General features: G+C 38.3%; 7 protein-coding genes across 9 annotated transcripts; 6 read left to right on the top strand and 1 right to left on the bottom strand.

Annotated features, from left to right (window-relative positions):
* The first annotated feature begins 137 nt into the window (after window positions 1–137).
* On the top strand, window positions 138–1,763 carry LOC110229742 (UDP-glycosyltransferase 76E2-like). The gene is made up of 2 exons (XM_021030540.1): window positions 138–660; window positions 740–1,763. Exons 1-2 carry the CDS (start codon window positions 177–179, stop codon window positions 1,621–1,623), a joined length of 1,368 nt encoding a protein of 455 aa, XP_020886199.1. The 5' UTR covers window positions 138–176; the 3' UTR covers window positions 1,624–1,763.
* Window positions 1,764–2,092: 329 nt separating this feature from the next.
* Window positions 2,093–3,888, top strand: LOC9302414 (UDP-glycosyltransferase 76E2). Its single transcript, XM_021025087.1, has 2 exons — window positions 2,093–2,811; window positions 2,893–3,888. The coding sequence occupies exons 1-2, from the start codon at window positions 2,328–2,330 to the stop codon at window positions 3,756–3,758; spliced, it is 1,350 nt and encodes a 449-aa protein (XP_020880746.1). The 5' UTR covers window positions 2,093–2,327; the 3' UTR covers window positions 3,759–3,888.
* Window positions 3,889–4,824: 936 nt separating this feature from the next.
* Window positions 4,825–10,846, bottom strand: LOC9302413 (transcription factor BOA). The gene is made up of 3 exons (XM_021013495.1): window positions 9,870–10,846; window positions 9,477–9,643; window positions 4,825–5,034 (listed from the first exon to the last, which is right to left on the bottom strand). The coding sequence occupies exon 1, from the start codon at window positions 10,723–10,725 to the stop codon at window positions 9,883–9,885; it is 843 nt and encodes a 280-aa protein (XP_020869154.1). The 5' UTR covers window positions 10,726–10,846; the 3' UTR covers window positions 4,825–5,034; window positions 9,477–9,643; window positions 9,870–9,882.
* Window positions 5,074–6,819, top strand: LOC9300717 (UDP-glycosyltransferase 76E1). The gene is made up of 2 exons (XM_002866293.2): window positions 5,074–5,732; window positions 5,805–6,819. The coding sequence occupies exons 1-2, from the start codon at window positions 5,255–5,257 to the stop codon at window positions 6,686–6,688; spliced, it is 1,362 nt and encodes a 453-aa protein (XP_002866339.1). The 5' UTR covers window positions 5,074–5,254; the 3' UTR covers window positions 6,689–6,819.
* An 859-nt stretch (window positions 10,847–11,705) lies between the features above and the next one.
* On the top strand, window positions 11,706–13,136 carry LOC9302412 (protein SENSITIVITY TO RED LIGHT REDUCED 1). 3 transcript variants are annotated; one of them, XM_002866292.2, is made up of 2 exons: window positions 11,706–11,896; window positions 12,048–13,136. In XM_002866292.2, the coding sequence occupies exon 2, from the start codon at window positions 12,127–12,129 to the stop codon at window positions 12,958–12,960; it is 834 nt and encodes a 277-aa protein (XP_002866338.1). In that variant the 5' UTR covers window positions 11,706–11,896; window positions 12,048–12,126; the 3' UTR covers window positions 12,961–13,136. The 3 variants fall into 3 exon arrangements, with proteins under 3 accessions (XP_002866338.1, XP_020871308.1, XP_020871307.1); XM_021015649.1 differs by having other exon boundaries at window positions 12,013–13,136; XM_021015648.1 differs by having other exon boundaries at window positions 11,987–13,136.
* Window positions 13,137–13,698: 562 nt separating this feature from the next.
* On the top strand, window positions 13,699–15,600 carry LOC9302411 (E3 ubiquitin-protein ligase RDUF2). The gene has a single exon (XM_002866291.2). It carries the CDS (start codon window positions 14,227–14,229, stop codon window positions 15,445–15,447), a length of 1,221 nt encoding a protein of 406 aa, XP_002866337.1. The 5' UTR covers window positions 13,699–14,226; the 3' UTR covers window positions 15,448–15,600.
* Window positions 15,601–16,238: 638 nt separating this feature from the next.
* Window positions 16,239–17,799, top strand: LOC9302410 (1-aminocyclopropane-1-carboxylate oxidase homolog 12). The gene is made up of 3 exons (XM_021028755.1): window positions 16,239–16,823; window positions 16,923–17,244; window positions 17,326–17,799. The coding sequence occupies exons 1-3, from the start codon at window positions 16,300–16,302 to the stop codon at window positions 17,575–17,577; spliced, it is 1,098 nt and encodes a 365-aa protein (XP_020884414.1). The 5' UTR covers window positions 16,239–16,299; the 3' UTR covers window positions 17,578–17,799.
* Window positions 17,800–17,835: the final 36 nt, after the last annotated feature.

The following is a 17,835-nucleotide window of genomic DNA, read 5'->3' as shown; positions in this document are numbered from 1 at the left end:
TCTCCACTCACTTTTGAGACATGTGTTATGCATGATGATCATCAAATCTGATTATTCTATTGAGAAATAAAAATAAAATATTTGAAACCAAAGATCAAGGTCAGATCAGATCTGGTGAAAGCATCCCCATCACTTTGAGCTTCTTCCATTCCTACATCGAGAGAGAGAAAAAAAAAATGGAGGAGAAGCAAGTGAAGAGGAGAATGGTCGTGTTGGTTCCAGTTCCAGCACAAGGTCACGTAACTCCGATGATGCAACTCGGGAAAGCTCTTCACTTGAAAGGCTTCTCAATCACTGTTGTTCAAACACAGTATAATCGAGTTAGCTCTTCCAAAGACTTCTCTGATTTTCATTTTCTCACCATCCCAGGCAGCTTAACCGAGTCTGATTTCAAAAACCTCGGAGCACTACCGTTTCTGCTCAAGCTCAATCAAGTCTGCGAGGCAAGCTTCAAGCAATGTTTAAGTCAACTACTGCATGAACAAGGTGATGATGATATTGCTTGTGTTGTCTACGATGAGTACATGTACTTCTCCCAACCTGCAGCTATGGAGTTCCAACTTCCTAGTGCCGTCTTTAGCACTACAAGTGCTACTGCCTTAGTCTGTCGCTCTGTTTTGTCTAAAGTCAACGCAGCGGCGTTCTTGATCGACATGAAAGGTACTCAAGATTCTAGCTTATTACCTATTTTCAAAAGTCCATTTAGATAAACCTATCCAATGTGCTATTCTCTTTGCAGATCCTGAAACGCAAGACAAAGTTTTCCCAGGAATGGATCCTCTAAGGTACAAAGACTTGCCAACATCAGCATTTGGGCCTTTAGAGAGTATTATCAAGCTATACAATAACGCTGTAAACATTCAAACAGCATCCGCTGTTATCATCAACTCAGCGAGTTGTCTAGAGAGCTCGTCTTTGGCACGGTTGCAACGAGAGCTACAAGTTCTGGTGTATCCTATAGGCCCACTTCACATTGCAGCTTCAGCGCCTTCTAGTTTACTAGAAGAAGACAGGAGTTGCGTTGAGTGGTTGAACAAGCAGAAATCAAGCTCAGTAATTTACATAAGCTTGGGTAGCTTGGCTCTAACGCAAACGAAAGAAATGTTGGAGATGGCTTGGGGATTGAGTAACAGCAACCAACCTTTCTTATGGGTGATCCGACCGGGTTCTGTTCCTGGCTCAGAATGGACAGAGTCCTTACCAGTGGAATTCAGCAAGTTGGTTTTAGAAAGAGGTTATATTGTGAAATGGGCACCACAGATGGAAGTTCTCAGACATCCTGCAGTAGGAGGGTTTTGGAGTCACTGTGGATGGAACTCAACGCTAGAGAGCATCGGGGAAGGAGTTCCGATGATCTGTAGGCCTTTTACTGGCGATCAGAGAGTTAATGCGAGGTACTTAGAGAGTGTTTGGAGAATTGGGGTTCTATTGGAGGGAGAGCTGGATAAAGGAACTGTGGAGAGCTCTGTGAAGAGGTTGACTGTGGATGAGGAAGGGGCAGATATGAGAAAGAGAGCCATCGATTTGAAAGAGAAGCTTGAAGCCTCTGTCAGAAGTGGAGGTTCCTCAAGCAGCTCATTAGACGACTTCGTCAATTCCTTGAAAATGAAGAATTCCATGTAGTCCCCTGTTCAAAGTCAAAATTGTATCAGAAAAGATTCATTTAGCATTGTACAGCAAATGGCATAAATGGACATGTATTCTATTTTAAGTGTAATTTTTGGCAGTTTATCTCTAAATAAAGGCGTTTCTACATTTGGAGACAGAATCATTTTTTTGAGTTACTCTCAAACAGAATAAGAGATAAAGAGCTTGGACAACTCCAACTCCGTTACAGTTGTCACTTGTCACCAAACCAAGCAAACTGACTCCAGTCAGGCCAGTTTGGTTTCTGTTTAGATTGTTACGACGTTGTCATGGATTTCTATTATATTAAGCCTTGTACACAATTTGAAGCTTGTTGATGACGCAGCTAGGAGATGATCAACGCTATGCAAATGAAGAAAACTATTATCTAAAAATAGAAAGAAAGCCAAAAAAAAAAAAAAAAAAAAAGGAAAGGATGAGAATGAGATAGGCATGATTAGAAAATGACAAAAGGAAGCCTTTAAAATGCTATGCAAGTCACGACGCCATTTGTCATTTCCGGAAGCTAATCTTTTTCGGGTTTTTTGTCTGTTTTTGTAACTCCATGTGTTTGTTCTTTTGCTGCTGCCACACAGCTTTCCCCAACCTCATAATTTTTTTCCACTTAGGGATAAAAAAAATATAATGTCGACAAAAAAGAGAGAGAGAGAGAGAGAGAGAGAGAACAAGAGACATAAACAATGGAGGAAAATAGAGTGAAGAAGACAAGGATAGTGTTAGTACCAGTTCCAGCACAAGGTCATGTAACTCCGATGATGCAACTCGGGAAAGCTCTTCACTCAAAGGGTTTCTCCATCACTGTTGTTCTGACACAGTATAATCGAGTTAGCTCTTCCAAATACTTCTCTGATTTTCATTTCCTCACCATCCCAGGCAGCTTAACTGAGTCGGATCTCAAAAACCTAGGACCACAAAATTTTGTGCTCAAGCTCAATCAAATCTGTGAGGCAAGCTTCAAGCAGTGTATAGGTCAACTATTGCGTGAACAATGTAATGATGATATTGCTTGTGTTGTCTACGATGAGTACATGTACTTCTCTCATGCTGCAGTTCAGGAGTTTCAACTTCCCAGTGTCGTCTTTAGCACGACAAGTGCTACTGCTTTTGTCTGTCGCTCTGTTTTGTCTAGAGTCGACGCGGAGTCATTCTTGATCGACATGAAAGGTACTCATGATTTTTTAGCTTCTTACCTCCGAAAAGCCCATTTAGATAAACTAATCCAAATGATCGATGTTCTCTTTTCAGATCCTGAAACGCAAGACAAAGTATTTCCAGGGTTGCATCCTCTAAGGTACAAGGACCTACCAACTTCAGCATTTGGGCCATTAGGGAGTACGCTCAAGGTTTACAGTGAGACTGTGAACACTCGAACAGCTTCTGCTGTTATCATCAATTCAGCAAGCTGTCTAGAGAGCTCATCTTTGGCATGGTTGCAACAACAACTACAAGTTCCAGTGTTTCCTATAGGCCCACTTCACATTACAGCTTCAGCGCCTTCTAGTTTACTAGAAGAGGACAGAAGTTGCATTGAGTGGTTGAACAAGCAGAAATCAAGCTCAGTAATTTACATAAGCTTGGGTAGCTTGGCTCTAACGCAAACGAAAGAAATGTTTGAGATGGCTTGGGGATTGAGTAACAGCAACCAACCTTTCTTATGGGTGATCCGACCGGGTTCTGTTCCTGGCTCAGAATGGACAGAGTCCTTACCAGAGCAATTCAGCAAGTTGGTTGCAGAAAGGGGTTATACTGTGAAATGGGCACCACAGATGGAAGTTCTCAGACATCCTGCGGTAGGAGGGTTTTGGAGTCACTGTGGATGGAACTCGACCCTAGAGAGCATCGGGGAAGGAGTTCCGATGATTTGTAGGCCTTTTACCGGGGATCAGAAAGTCAATGCAAGGTACTTAGAGAGAGTTTGGAGAATTGGGGTTCAGTTGGAGGGAGAGCTGGATAAAGGAACTGTGGAGAGAGCTCTAGAGAGGTTGCTTGTGGATGAAGAAGGAGCAGAAATGAGGAAGAGAGCCATCGACTTGAAAGAGAAGCTTGAAGCCTCTGTCAGAATTGGAGGTTCCTCATGCAGCTCATTAGACGACTTTGTCAATTCCTTGTGAAGATGATGAAGAGGAGGAGATAGTCCCTATTCAAAGGTCAAAGTGCATCAAATGATATAACAAAACATGAGTTCTATTTTTACTGTAATATTTGGAAGTTGTCTCTATAAATTAAATAAGAATATCTACATTGTTGTCAAAAAAAAAAAAAAAAAAAAAAAAAAGAGTTTATGCATTTGGAGATTGAAGCATTGTTTTTTTTTTTTTTTTGTGTGGTTTTAATGTGAAGATTTCATTCCATAAAGAAAATTACAAGCTAATCTACTGAATACAAAAGCTTTGTTTTGAGTTACTCTCAAACAGGATAAGAGTTACTCAAAAAAAAAAAAAGATTCTTGGGCTTCTCCATTAGAGTTAGACCAAGTGTCAATCACTTGAACCCTTTAAGTTAATTCAATTATTTTCACTTTGTCACCATACCAAACAGCTCAACTATTTTTACTTGAACCGTTTTAAGTTACTTCAATCGTACCAGTTTAGTTTCTGTTTGGATCGTCACAAGCCAGAGGTTGTGTCCTAGAATTCTACTGTATAAGTCCTTGTACATAATTTTCAGAATGAGAAAGCTCTTGATGCTTTTAAATAGATGTCAAACTCATGTGTTGTATCCAAATTCAACTACCACACACTTGTGATTGTGAATATGAAGCACGGGAAGGAGATCCACAAAAGTAATGATCTTGTTTGGCAACGGTCTGAGTGAAGAAGAAGAAGAGGGTGAGAAGGTTTCTAGGCAACAGCTGTTTGATCAAATGGTTTTAATAATCAAATGGCCATATAATAATCCTTAGAATAACATTTGGTCTAGTAAAACTAGAAAAATACAAAATCCTATTGTCTTTTGTCGCGTTATAATACATCCACACTTCAAAATTTGAATCCGAATTGCGGCAACGCGGCAGCTACAGTAATTAGATGTTATGTTCAGACATGAAATTCTAAGGTGTAAGATTTCTATGTGTAGACATAGTTTAATTGAGAGTGCTAATTGTTATGTTCAGACATGAAATTCTACGCTAACCTTTAATTAAAATAACACTGTAGTACTATTTTGCAAGAGGGAAAATAAGTAAATAAATGATAGTGAAAGACTTAATTAGAAAATGGTCCAAAACAAGACAACAAACTTAATAGAGAAAATGACAAAAGATAGCCTTAAATGGTGCAGGTCACCAAACTTGTCACTTCCTTGTAACTTGGGTTTTCTTTGTCTCTTTTATCAACTCCACGTGCTTTTTCTTGTGGTTTTGTCCTTCTACAATGTTGAGATCTTTCCCTAACCTCAAAAAAAAAAAAAAAAAAAACCTCAGAATTTTCCACTTAGGGATAAAAATAACATGTCGATGAGACCGATGAAACAAGTTAACATATATCTCACGTGTCTATATTTCATATTAATTACATCTGGTTCAAGCATTTAAGCTTCCTTACGTGTCTTTGAGATTTTTCCATTCACACATTGACAAAGAAAACAGAGAGAACAAGAGAGGTAAACAATGGAAGAACTACGAGTGAAGAGAAGGATAGTTTTGGTTCCAGTTCCAGCTCAAGGTCATGTAACTCCGATTATGCAACTCGGGAAGGCGCTTTACTCCAAGGGTTTCTCCATCACTGTTGTTCTCACACAGTATAATCGAGTTAGCTCATCCAAGGACTTCTCTGATTTTCATTTCCTCACCATCCCAGGCAGCTTAACTGAGTCTGATCTCAAAAACCTCGGACCATTCAAGTTTCTGTTCAAGCTCAATCAAATTTGCGAGGCAGGCTTCAAGCAATGTATAGGTCAACTATTGCAGGAGCAAGGTAATGATATTGCTTGTGTTGTCTACGATGAGTACATGTACTTCTCCCAAGCAGCAGTTAAGGAGTTTCAACTTCCTAGTGTCCTCTTCAGCACGACAAGTGCTACTGCTTTTGTCTGTCGCTCTGTTTTGTCTAGAGTCGATGCAGAGTCGTTCTTGCTCGACATGAAAGGTACTCATGATTTTTTAGCTCCGAAAAGCCCATCTAGATAAACCAATCCAAATGTTGTTGTTGGCTTTGCAGATCCCAAAGTGTCAGACAAGGTTTTTCCAGGGTTGCATCCGCTAAGGTACAAGGACCTACCAACTTCAGCATTTGGGCCAATAGAGAGTATACTCAATGTTTACAGTGAGACTGTCAACATTCGAACAGCTTCCGCTGTTATCATCAACTCAACGAGCTGTCTAGAGAACTCGTCTTTGGCATGGTTGCAACGAGAACTACAAGTTCCAGTGTATCCTATAGGCCCACTTCACATCGCAGCTTCAGCGCCTTCTAGTTTACTAGAAGAGGACAGAAGTTGCATTGAGTGGTTGAACAAGCAAAAATTAGGCTCTGTGATTTACATAAGTTTGGGAAGCTTGGCTCTGATGGAAACCAAAGACATGTTGGAGATGGCTTGGGGTTTAAGTAATAGCAACCAACCTTTCCTATGGGTGATCCGACCAGGTTCTATTCCCGGCTCGGAATGGACAGAGTCCTTAACGGAGGAATTCAGTAGGTTGGTTTCAGAAAGAGGTTACATTGTGAAATGGGCACCACAGATGGACGTTCTCAGACATCCTGCAGTAGGAGGGTTTTGGAGTCACTGCGGATGGAACTCGACGCTAGAGAGCATCGGTGAAGGAGTTCCGATGATCTGTAGGCCTTTTACCGGGGATCAGAAAGTCAATGCACGGTACTTAGAGAGAGTTTGGAGAATTGGGGTTCAGTTGGAGGGAGCACTGGATAAAGGAACTGTGGAGAGAGCTGTAGAGAGATTGATTGTGGATGAAGAAGGAGCAGAAATGAGGAAGAGAGCTATCAACTTGAAAGAGAAGCTTGAAGCCTCTGTTAGAAGTGGGGGTTCTTCATGCAGCTCATTAGACAACTTTGTCAATTCCTTGAAAATGAAGAATTTCATGTAATCCCTGTTTGAAGTCAAAACTGTATCAGAAGAGATTCGTTTAGTATCATGAATCAATTGGCATAAAAGGAGATGTTTTCTATTTAAAGTGTAATGTTTTTGTAGTTGTATCTAAATAAAAGAGTTTCTGGATTTGGAGACAAAATCATTTTTCACAGGATAAGCGATGAAGAGCTTGGGCTTCTCCATTACAGTTGCTGAGGCCACGTTTCAACCACTTGAAACCTTCATTAAGGTTACTTCAATAATATTTCACTGTCACCAAACCAAACAGCTCAACTAAGTCCCATCAAAAACTGTCATTGGAAGTTTCAGGGACAGTTTGAGTCAGTTGTTGTAAGTTTAGGAAGGGTAGAGGAGACACGAGTGACCCACATAAAAGTAATATGAAGATAATGTTAGAGAAACATCTTTTGAATGAACAAAAAAAAGATTGTGAAAAGGTGATCTTCTAATGGAGACTCCACATTGGTCACACAAATATTCTACTATGGATTCTCATCTATATCGCAGATTATAAGATCTTAACAGATTATTATTTATCAAAGGAATTCTATATGGCTAAAAGCCTAAAACTAATAACTCATTGTGGGCAAAGAAACACGAGCTTATGGTTGAAATGTCACTTTCTTCCTTATGGTTGGGAGTTTCTTGGTGTGTAATCCTCCAACACTTCAAAGATATTTTTCTTAAGAAAGAGAAAGAGTTCCAATAGAAAAACTATTTCAATATAAGAAATGATAAATGAAAGAGATATTTATCAAAATGAGGAAACACGAGGGCCTGATGCTATACTTGAGTATCCAAAGAAAGAAACAATTAACAAAACCGAACAAACATGTGACGCTGTCTTGAATTTAAGAAGACTACAAGCGATGAGCAAAGAAGGCTTTACCTAGTGTTCTAAAAAGCGGTTTAGACGGTCGCCTAAACCCCGATTAGGCGCTATGCTCTCAATGGGGCGGATCTATATAGGCTTATATGTGGGCAGTTGCCACCCCTAATTTTTTGAAATCTTTTAAGAGTTTTAAGAAAATAATTTACTTGCCACCCATAAAAAATTTTTTCCCCTTTTCAAAAATGCCCTCTTTGGCTGTCCATTTTTAAAAATATCCCTTTTTATGTACAAAATGACTAAATTACCCTTCTTTTAATAAAAGATATCACAAATATATAAGGAAATATAACAAAATTAGGTCCACAAAATACAAAATATTTTTTGGCGGAAAAAGTGATCCCGCAATTTTTCCCGCCAAAACACTTGTAAAACCTTTAAAATACCTTGTAAAATTTTTTCCCGCCAAAAAATTTTTTTGCGTGAAAAGTGATTCCGCAATTTTTTTGGCGTTCAATTTTTGGCGGGAAATTTTTTGGCGGGAAAAATTTACAAGGTATTTTAAAAGTTTTTTATAGGATATTTATAAAGTTTTACAATGTATTTTACAAGGTTTTACAACTAATTTATAAAGTATTTATAAGATATTATAAGATTTTACAAGCTATTTTATAAAGTTTTACAAGTTATAAGGTTTTACAAGTTTTTTATAAGGTTTTACAAGTTATAAATACCTTATAAAACCTTATAAATACCTTGTAAAACCTTTTAAAATACATTGTAAGACCTTACAAAACACTTGTAAATACTCCGTAAAACCTTTAAAATACCTTGTAAATTTTTCCCGCCAAAAAATTGCGGAATCACTTTTCCCACAAAAAAAAAATTTTGGCGAGAAAAATTTTTACGGGAAAATTTTACAAGGTATTTTAAAGGTTTTTACAAGTGTTTTGGCGGGAAAATTACGGGATCACTTTTCCCGCCAAAAAATTTTTTGTATTTTGTGGAGCTAATTTTGTTTCAAATAAGGGTAAAATGGTCACTAAAAATTAAAAGAGGGCAAACTTAAAAATGGACTCTCAAATGGGGCATTTTTGAAAAGGGGTATTGAAAAAGAGGAATTTTTAACAATTTCTCTTAAAAAATTTGTTCTCTTCCCATAACTTTGTTGGTTCATAATTATAGTAATTGATTTCTATGTGATATTTTATGGATTGTTTTCTAAATATTTGAGATTTCTATAAAAGAATAAATTAAAAATCTCAGTAAATTTTAAAATCAAACTAAATATGTTACTTCAAATTCTCTAACTTTTTAAATATTACTCTTCGTTTTTTAAAATTTTAAATCAAACTAAATATGTTAATTCAAAATCTCTACCTTTTAAATATTACTCTTTGTTTTTTTAAACTTAAAATTATTTTTAATATAAATATTGTATTCGTTCTATTTTTCTTATGTAGTGTTATGAATTATATAATATCACAATTAATAAAGCAAAAACTATATATATTTTTATTATATATATATATAAAATCTATTTATATTTTATAAATATCGAATGCCCCCTATAAAAATATATTTTGGATCCGCCACTGGCTCTCAGGCGACGCCTAGATCATGCGACGCCTAGATGACCGTCTTAACCGCCTATAATTACATAGAACTTGTTTAATGTATTTTTTTAATTTTTAATTAAATTTATTTATATAGATATAGTTATAAATATTCATATATTGTTTAATATAAATATAAATAAATGATTGATCTAATTTTTGTGAATGATTTTCATATTTTTAGTTTTTTAGATATCTTATATATAATATCATACTTATAATGTTTTATATTATAAATGTCTAAACTGCCTAAAAATCGCCTAGACCCCTATTAGGCGTTTTAGGCACTGGGTCAACGCCCACTTAGCGCCTAGCACTTTATTGAACATTGGCTTTACCTCATAAGAATGGAGACAGTATGGAAACTAATTCATTCATAGAAAGGCTTCATTCTCCAATAATACAGAGCTTCCGCGTGATTTTTCTCGAGTCATTTTCTATACAAAGGCAATGAAGACTTGTGTGGAAAACATGGGAAATTAAAAGTCACAACGACGCCAAGAACCTGTAACAAGAATCAAATAAGTAACATATAACAATGGAAACTAGGATTTACCAATTCACTAGCAGCTTACCGAGAAAATAGTAACACTTCGCTAGTAACAGGAACAAACATCAAAGAATAAGAATCTGAATAGCCCAATGTTTATTATAAACAGTCCTCAAATAGAATAAAATTCTGATTGTACTTAAAGAGAAACAAAATTAAAACAAGCTCACAAATTATAGACCTTTAAGATCCATTTACTTGTCATTCACGTCACCACCACCAACAGAAGGAGAGGTCACCATCGTTCCAAACTTATTCCGCTGCATCATATATTGGTTTGATTCATTGCTATGGTTACGATACTGATGATAATGTCCTTGCATACTCATCTGGTTCCCATATCCTGGAACCGGAATCCCCAATTTTCCGTTACTTCCTCCGCCGTCGTCTTGAAAGCACTGTGGAGGAACCGGCGTTGAAGAGAAGAGCTGATCCGACGAATACGGATCTTCTTCCGTCGTCAATCCTTGAATCCGTTTAAGGTAAAGCCTGTATTTCTGCAAATGAGACGCGACGTTCTCACGAGTAAGTCCTTCAACGTTCATCAGCTGCATAATCGTCTTCGGCACTGCGTTTTTAATCCCTAAATGAGCCACAACGTCAACGAATCTCTTGTGTAGCTGCGGTGTCCACACTAAACGCGGCCGTTTCGATGTCCTCCCAGACGCATCTTCAGTCCCGGAATCTCCTTCCTCCGCCACCGCCGCTTCACCACCACCTGATTTCTTCTGTTTCTTCGGATCGGATCCTGGACTACTGGATCCAACTCGATCCACGAACTCCTCCATCACAGACGAAGCATTGGCACTGCTGCGCAACGAAGAGAGCGTGGTTTGCGACGAGCGATTGACGTCGTGAATCGTACGGCTCCGTTCTGGGATTATGCTAAAAGCAAACGCGAGAATCGACGGGACTAGAGATTGAGATAAAGGAGTCAAATCATCTCCGTTGGGTAATCCAATTTCCCATTCCGGAACCCTATCTTCATCGCCGCCGTCGTCGTCACCGTAATCGCTCATCATAACTTCCTTCCCCATTTTTCACACTCTCTTCGTTTTCACAAATTTCTTAACGGATTCAAATCCTTTGAAGCTCAACAACATGTGGAAAATATCGGATCAGGGATCGGAGAAGGTTACCGGAAAATTCGTAGAGCCTAGTTTTGAAAAACTGCAAATATCCGCCAACGTGGACTAATGAGCTAATCTTTTAAAATATCTTTTACCCGCAACAAGTCTACTCGCTCTATCTAACTGACACATGTATAGTCAAACAACTTATCTCAAGCCACGTCATTAGTGCATGTTTCTAGACAATAGGCAATTAGGCACGACGGTTTAGCCAGATGGTTCGTGTGTGGCCAAGTACGCGATGCTCGAGGGTGTATTTGTAATTAATTTCAAATAGTAAACGTGAATAAGTGGGCCAACAAACGAGTTCAAAACTGGTGGGTTTGGGCTCATAAAGCATCTCCTAACTCTACTCTGCATATGTTTTATGAAATTTATTATTTATCAAACATGTATTGGTTACTATTAGAGTTTTAGTTTCATTTGTTTTGAGGTGATGGAAAATAATTATTCACAATAAAAAATATTCAAAAGTTTTTTTTATTATTTTATTCAAATTTCAAAAGTTAATGTAAATACAAAAATACTCTTAATAAAAACTCAACTCATCAGTAGTTGAAAAATTTATGATAGTGTTGGAGAATGAGGATTCAACTAATCCCATAATGAAATCATAGTTTACCACTAAGCACTTCGGATGGCAAAAATATATGTCTTTGCTCTTAAGTCTTAACATTAGTTTTTTGGAAACTCCAGCTATTCAAATCAAGAATAGTAAACAAAAAATATATATACCATTGGATTCAAGCCAAACCCATGACACGAGTGAATGATGAGAACCATATGACCGATTTTTGATCCATAAGGATAAGGTTGTATACATGAAACAAGAATTCAGTTGCCTGTATTGGGCCGTATCTAGGCCCATTCCATTTTCTCCTAGCCCAATACCTGTTTTCCAAATATTCGCGTACAAATCATCTGTTTCATTATATCGCCGCGCGACTCGGCAGCACCAAACTCAATCACAAATGTCTCACTGAGTCCACTCGGTCTCCGCAGATTCCAAGCGTTATCTCCTTCCTCTGTATTGCAAGCAAGCTTCTTCGATCTTCCTCCTGTGGTTTCGTCTCTAATCGTAAGTTTGTTTTGGTACTTGTCAAAGCTTTTTCTCAATCTCAGAGTAGATAGATCAGAATCAAGCAAAGAGATTGATAATTAGGTTTAGGAATCGAACTTTATTGTGATGTTTAGGTTCTCGGAACCAATGGAATCATTGCATTGAGTAGGAACCCTAATTTTGGGGGACTGTGGAGTGGTGTCAATGAGTAATTAGATCAGCAGAACCACTTTCTTGTCGAAGCTTCAATGGAAGAAACGGTTAAAAACTCAAGCAGTGATGGTGAGTGGATAGTGGTCTTACCTAGTAAAGGAAGACAAGGAAGAAGGAAAAAACCGAAACCTAAAGGTCCAGCAGAAGAAGAAGAGCAACCATGGAAATCTGATGATCTTGAAATTGATCCGGAGAGACAAGCAAGACTAAAGCAGAAGATGGAAATCTCTTTGAAGAAAATCGAAAGCTCGCAGTTTTACGCAGCATTCTTAGAGCAGCTTAAGTCTCCTGAGGTTTCAGACCAGATTCGACTCGTGTTAGGCAATGAAACAAAGTTGCAGATGGTGATGTATGGTATAGGCAGCATTGAGTCTTATGAATCTCCGAGGCTTCAGCTGAGCATTGCAATCTTGATGAAGAGAGAGTTTGATTGGGTTGGTGATAACATTGAAGTGTTTGACCCAGTTCTCTCTGCAACTGAATCTTGTTTCTTAGAATCTTTGGGATGCACTGTTCTATCTGTGAATGAGCAAGCTCGTCGAGAAGCTTTAAGGCCTACTCTTTTCTTTATGCCACACTGTGAGGCCAATTTATACGGCAACCTATTGGAAGCAAATTGGAGAATGGATCGATTGTCTAGAATCGCATTGTTTGGGAACAGCTTTCAGATGTATGAGGAGCAAGTTTCGTTTGACCCAGAAGTGATCTGTGCAACCAAACGAATCATAGCTGCACAAAGAGTCACAAGCGAGTTTGCTATTGAGACGGTATCAGAGGATTATTTTGCAGCATTCCATGATTCAAGCTGGCATTTTTTCAGTTCTGGTATAGATTCAGAGCTGCCATTGTTGGTTTCAGAGGAATTTTAGATCCTTGTTTTCAAAAGCTCTTTGATTTTCACTTGTGCAACATTTTGTGTCTCTGTATTTTTTTCTCCTTGCATAATCTTACCCATCAAGGGAGAGGAGGACAAACTAATTGAAGTTGTTGGATTTGATTCAGTATCCATGAAGAAAAAAAATATATATGTTATCAAAAATTTACATGTTTTACTCTATTATTGTTGTGCCTATTTTTTTTTTCCTCATTATCATTATTTTTTTTATTATTGTTGTGCCTAGGCCTAGCAATTAGTAGCAATCAGTTTTCAGCTAAGTTGATATTATCATTATGTATTTGTGTATATAGTCTTTAAGATGGTAATCAGTTGCTATCATTGCTATTTGTCTATCTATTTTTCAATTGGTTGCAACTTGCAAACAAAAAAGAGAGAAAAATAGTTGAGGAACTTTTCTTTTCGTTTGTTTTAACTTTTAATATTATGGTCAATTGATTAAGAAAGTTAATACATCCCTTATATATAGACACGAGTTGGTTATATTATTCTATATGTAATTTTTATCAAGTTGGCACCCTATATAAATTAAGTTGTTAATACACAATTACACAAAGGGAAATTGAGTTTCTTCATAAAGGGAGTAGTTGGTTTATGTAATGTATTTTATCAATTTACCTATAATTTATTGAGCCATCGGTTGGCAAATAAAACATATTGAGCCATCAACGTGTATAAAATCTAATTTTCTAAAGACTCTCCATCCTCCACCTCATTGCTCAACATAATAAAATATGATATAAATTATTTAATGTAATTCATTAACAAAAAAAAAATTAAATAAAAACAAAATTAAAAATAATTAAAAAGTGAAATAATTATTTTGCAGTTAGCACACTTTTGTTTCTGGCATGATTCACACAGGTCGAAACGATGTCGTTTAGTGTCTTTTCCCAGAAAAAACGGAGATCAAATAGGTCCCTTATGGATCCCACAAACAGCAGACACGGCGCTCCTTTTGAATTTTCTACTCGGCGTTTTACACTTTCCACGTTTGGTCAAAACGCTCCTTCTCTATTACTTAACGACCGTTAATAACTTCCGGTATCATCTACCCAGTCAAACACTCACCACGTGTCTATTTACCGTCTAATCCGACGCCGTTAATTCCGCTCCTAAGAATCGCTTTAAAAACCACGTTTTCATTTTCTCATCTCTAACCTCTCTGTCATTAACTCTGGTCAGCGATTCTTCTTCTTCTTCTTCTCAGTTCCTCTCACCGAATAAGAAGGTTTTAAAGATGCCGTCAACGCCGACGACGACGTCTACAACAACGCCGATCACGGCTTCGTATTGGTGTTATAGCTGTACGCGTTTCGTCAGCGTTTGGGCTGATCAAGGCACAGCCACCGTCGGCGGTGTCGCTTGTCCTCACTGCGACGGCGGTTTTATCGAAGAGATTAACGATTCTTCCTCCGCCGCTACCGAATTAGCGATTCCGGCTTCTACTGAAGTAAGATCGATTAATAACAACCGTAGATCCGTGATTAGACGCCGGAGATCCGGTCGTCGTCCGTCGTTTAATCCGGTCATCGTACTCCAAGGAGGCGCCGGCGAGAGAGAAGATGGAGAAGAAGGAGATGCGGCTAGAGATCGACGCGCTTTTGAGTTTTATTACGATGACGGATCCGGATCGGGTCTTAGACCGCTTCCGGATTCTGTATCTGAGATCTTGATGGGATCTGGATTTGAGCGGTTACTGGAACAGCTAAGCCAGATCGAAGCGTCGGCTACCGGAATCGGTAGATCTGGAAACCCTCCGGCGTCGAAATCGGCGATTGAGTCTTTGCCTAGAGTCGAAATTTCGGATTGTCACATAGGCTCGGAGGCTAATTGCGCTGTTTGCACGGAGATTTTCGAGGCGGAGACGGATGCACGTGAGATGCCGTGTAAACACCTCTTCCACGACGATTGCATTGTGCCTTGGCTATCGATTCGAAACTCTTGCCCCGTGTGCAGATTCGAGCTACCTTCAGAGCCTAATCGACGAAGCAACAACAACGAGGAGGATAACGCCGTGGGGATGACAATTTGGAGACTCCCCGGTGGTGGATTCGCTGTCGGGAGGTTTAACGCCGCAATGAGAGACGGAGAGAGAGTTTTACCTGTGGTGTTAACAGAAATGGACGGTGGTGGGATTGGTAATAGCCAGGACGGTCCTAGACGGATCTCATGGGTTAGGTCACACGGTACACTCGAATCGGATAGCAACGGTGGTGGCTCCGGTACTGGCACCGGCGGTAGATTGAGAAGGATGGTTCGTGGAATGGTGTCGTTAATGAGGAGAGTGAGACCAAATCGTAGCTCTTCTTCATCTGCTGCACTTTCATCTTCTTCTGATAATCTGGATTTGAACATTGAAGTAGAATCTAGGGTTTTGGATAGGTCGAATTCAGTGATGAGAAGATACTTCAGGAGAAACAGAAGTAACAGAGATTCTTCTTCTTCGGTTCTTCATTGATTGAGAACTATATATAGTATTTTTTGGTTTGTTCATTCAACAATGTAAATATAAAATTCAGAAGAAAACGATTGGTGCTTCGTTTTCTGTTATTATCAATTCGATTATGTTACATCAAAATGTCTAATGTTCGTAAAGAAGTGTTCTTCATCTTTCGTCTTGGAAACTTTTCCCGAGAATTTGGCTTCTTTGGTTTCCGAGAAAATCCGAGAAAGTAAAAGAATGTGTGCCCACCCTCCTTTAACCTTTTTTCCTCGGATGCTAAGAGATGCACAGAATACAAAAAGAAAAGAAGAAAGTCGTGAGAATTGATGGTGAAGTTGCCAAATTTGAATTCAAATTCAATTGCAAGTTTTCTTATTCGTATACCTTGACGGTACCGTTACATTTATGGTTGGAAATGAATGACCAGGTCAAAACTGTCTAGTCCAAATATTGAACTAATAATAATATAGTCTTCTAATCTTTTTTTTAGATGTTAGAAGTCGAAAAACACTCAGAATTCTATCCTCAATTTCAGAACTCAAATATCGATAATTAAAAGATGGGCTATATACACAGTAATTGAAGTAATTAGTCCTTACTAAAAGAAAAGCGGAGAAGGAAATTCAAGCACGACAAGTCACTGAGTGAGTGTGTGTGTGTGTGTGAGAGAGACCACATTCATGTAATCATTCATTAGTTACATTCAGAAATTCCACAAAAACAGACAAACATAAATCGGTCCCACACACCAAAAACCAAACTCCGTCCGTTCATTCTCTATCTTTCCTTTTTTTTTTTATCTTCATATTGCTGTTTCTTCTTATATAGCAGAAACCTTGGGAAGAGAGTTAGAGCAAATAAACAAAGATGACCAAAAACTCCATCGAATTCGATCCTTACATCGAGCGTAAAGCTTTCGACGAGACAAAACAAGGTGTAAAAGGCCTCGTGGACGCTAAAATCACTCAAGTCCCACGTATCTTCCACCACCCTCAGGATATCTTAACCGACAAGAAACCCTCTGTCTGTGTTTCAGACCTAGAGATCCCTATCATCGATTTTGCAAGCGTCCACGTGGACACAGCGTCACGTGAAGCCGTCGTAGAGAAAGTCAAATATGCGGTGGAGAATTGGGGATTCTTCCAGGTGATCAATCATGGTATTCCTTTAAACGTTCTTGAAGAGATTAAAGATGCAGTTCGTAGGTTTCATGAGGAAGATCCTGAGGTCAAGAAATTATACTTCTCGCGTGATGACGCCAATAAAAAATTTGTGTATAACAGTAACTTCGATCTATACGGTTCTTCGCCGTCTGTTAATTGGAGAGATTCTTTCTCTTGTTACATAGCTCCAGATCCTCCAGCTCCTGAGGAGATCCCTGAGACTTGCAGGTAACGGGAACACTCTTAACTTCTTCTTAAAAACTTAGAAGTGAGATTAGTTAACAATTTAGGTGGTTTAATTGATTTCTAAATTGTTTATTGACTCAGGGATGCTATGTTTGAATACTCGAAGCATGTGTTGAGTTTAGGTGGTTTACTATTTGAGCTTCTTTCAGAAGCACTAGGTTTGAAATCAGAGACCCTTAAGAGCATGGATTGCCTGAAGACTTTGCTTATGATCTGCCATTATTACCCACCTTGCCCACAACCTGACCTAACTTTAGGGATAACTAAACACTCAGATAACTCCTTCCTCACGCTTCTTCTCCAAGACAACATTGGTGGTCTTCAAATTCTTCATCAAGACTCTTGGGTCGATGTCTCTCATCTCCATGGAGCTCTCGTCGTCAACATTGGAGATTTCTTGCAGGTAAAGTAACAATCTTAAGAACCAAATACTAAACTTAAATGTCTTTTGTTTATATAATTTTGGGGGTTTGATTTGATGCAGCTGATAACGAACGATAAGTTTGTAAGTGTGGAGCATAGAGTGCTTGCAAATAGACAAGGACCAAGGATTTCAGTAGCTAGCTTTTTCAGCTCAAGTATGCGTCCAAATTCCAGAGTTTACGGACCGATGAAAGAGCTTGTGTCTGAAGAAAACCCTCCAAAATACAGAGACATAACCATAAAAGAGTATTCAAAAATATTTTTTGAGAAAGGTCTCGATGGAACGTCGCATCTCTCGAATATTAGGATATGAAAAAAAAAAATGAAAAAAAACGCCAGATTTTTCTTAATGAGTTTATTTGAATCAATTATACTGTTTGTTTCTGACTCTGCAATAATTAAACCAATGTACCAAAAATAAGAAGAATACTGTGTGTGTGTGTGTATGTATCACTTGTAAAATGTTATCAAGTGATTTATGTTGTAACTGATATCACTATAGCTATGAAGATATACTCTTATCTATTTACAGGAATTTGAGAATTTTGATTATTACAATCAAACCTAGATA

Source organism: Arabidopsis lyrata, assembly GCF_000004255.2.
Source record: "Arabidopsis lyrata subsp. lyrata unplaced genomic scaffold ARALYscaffold_8, whole genome shotgun sequence".
Lineage (NCBI taxonomy): Eukaryota > Viridiplantae > Streptophyta > Magnoliopsida > Brassicales > Brassicaceae > Arabidopsis > Arabidopsis lyrata.
Note: the sequence above shows the minus strand (reverse complement) of the source record. Positions and strands in the feature narration are given on the sequence as shown.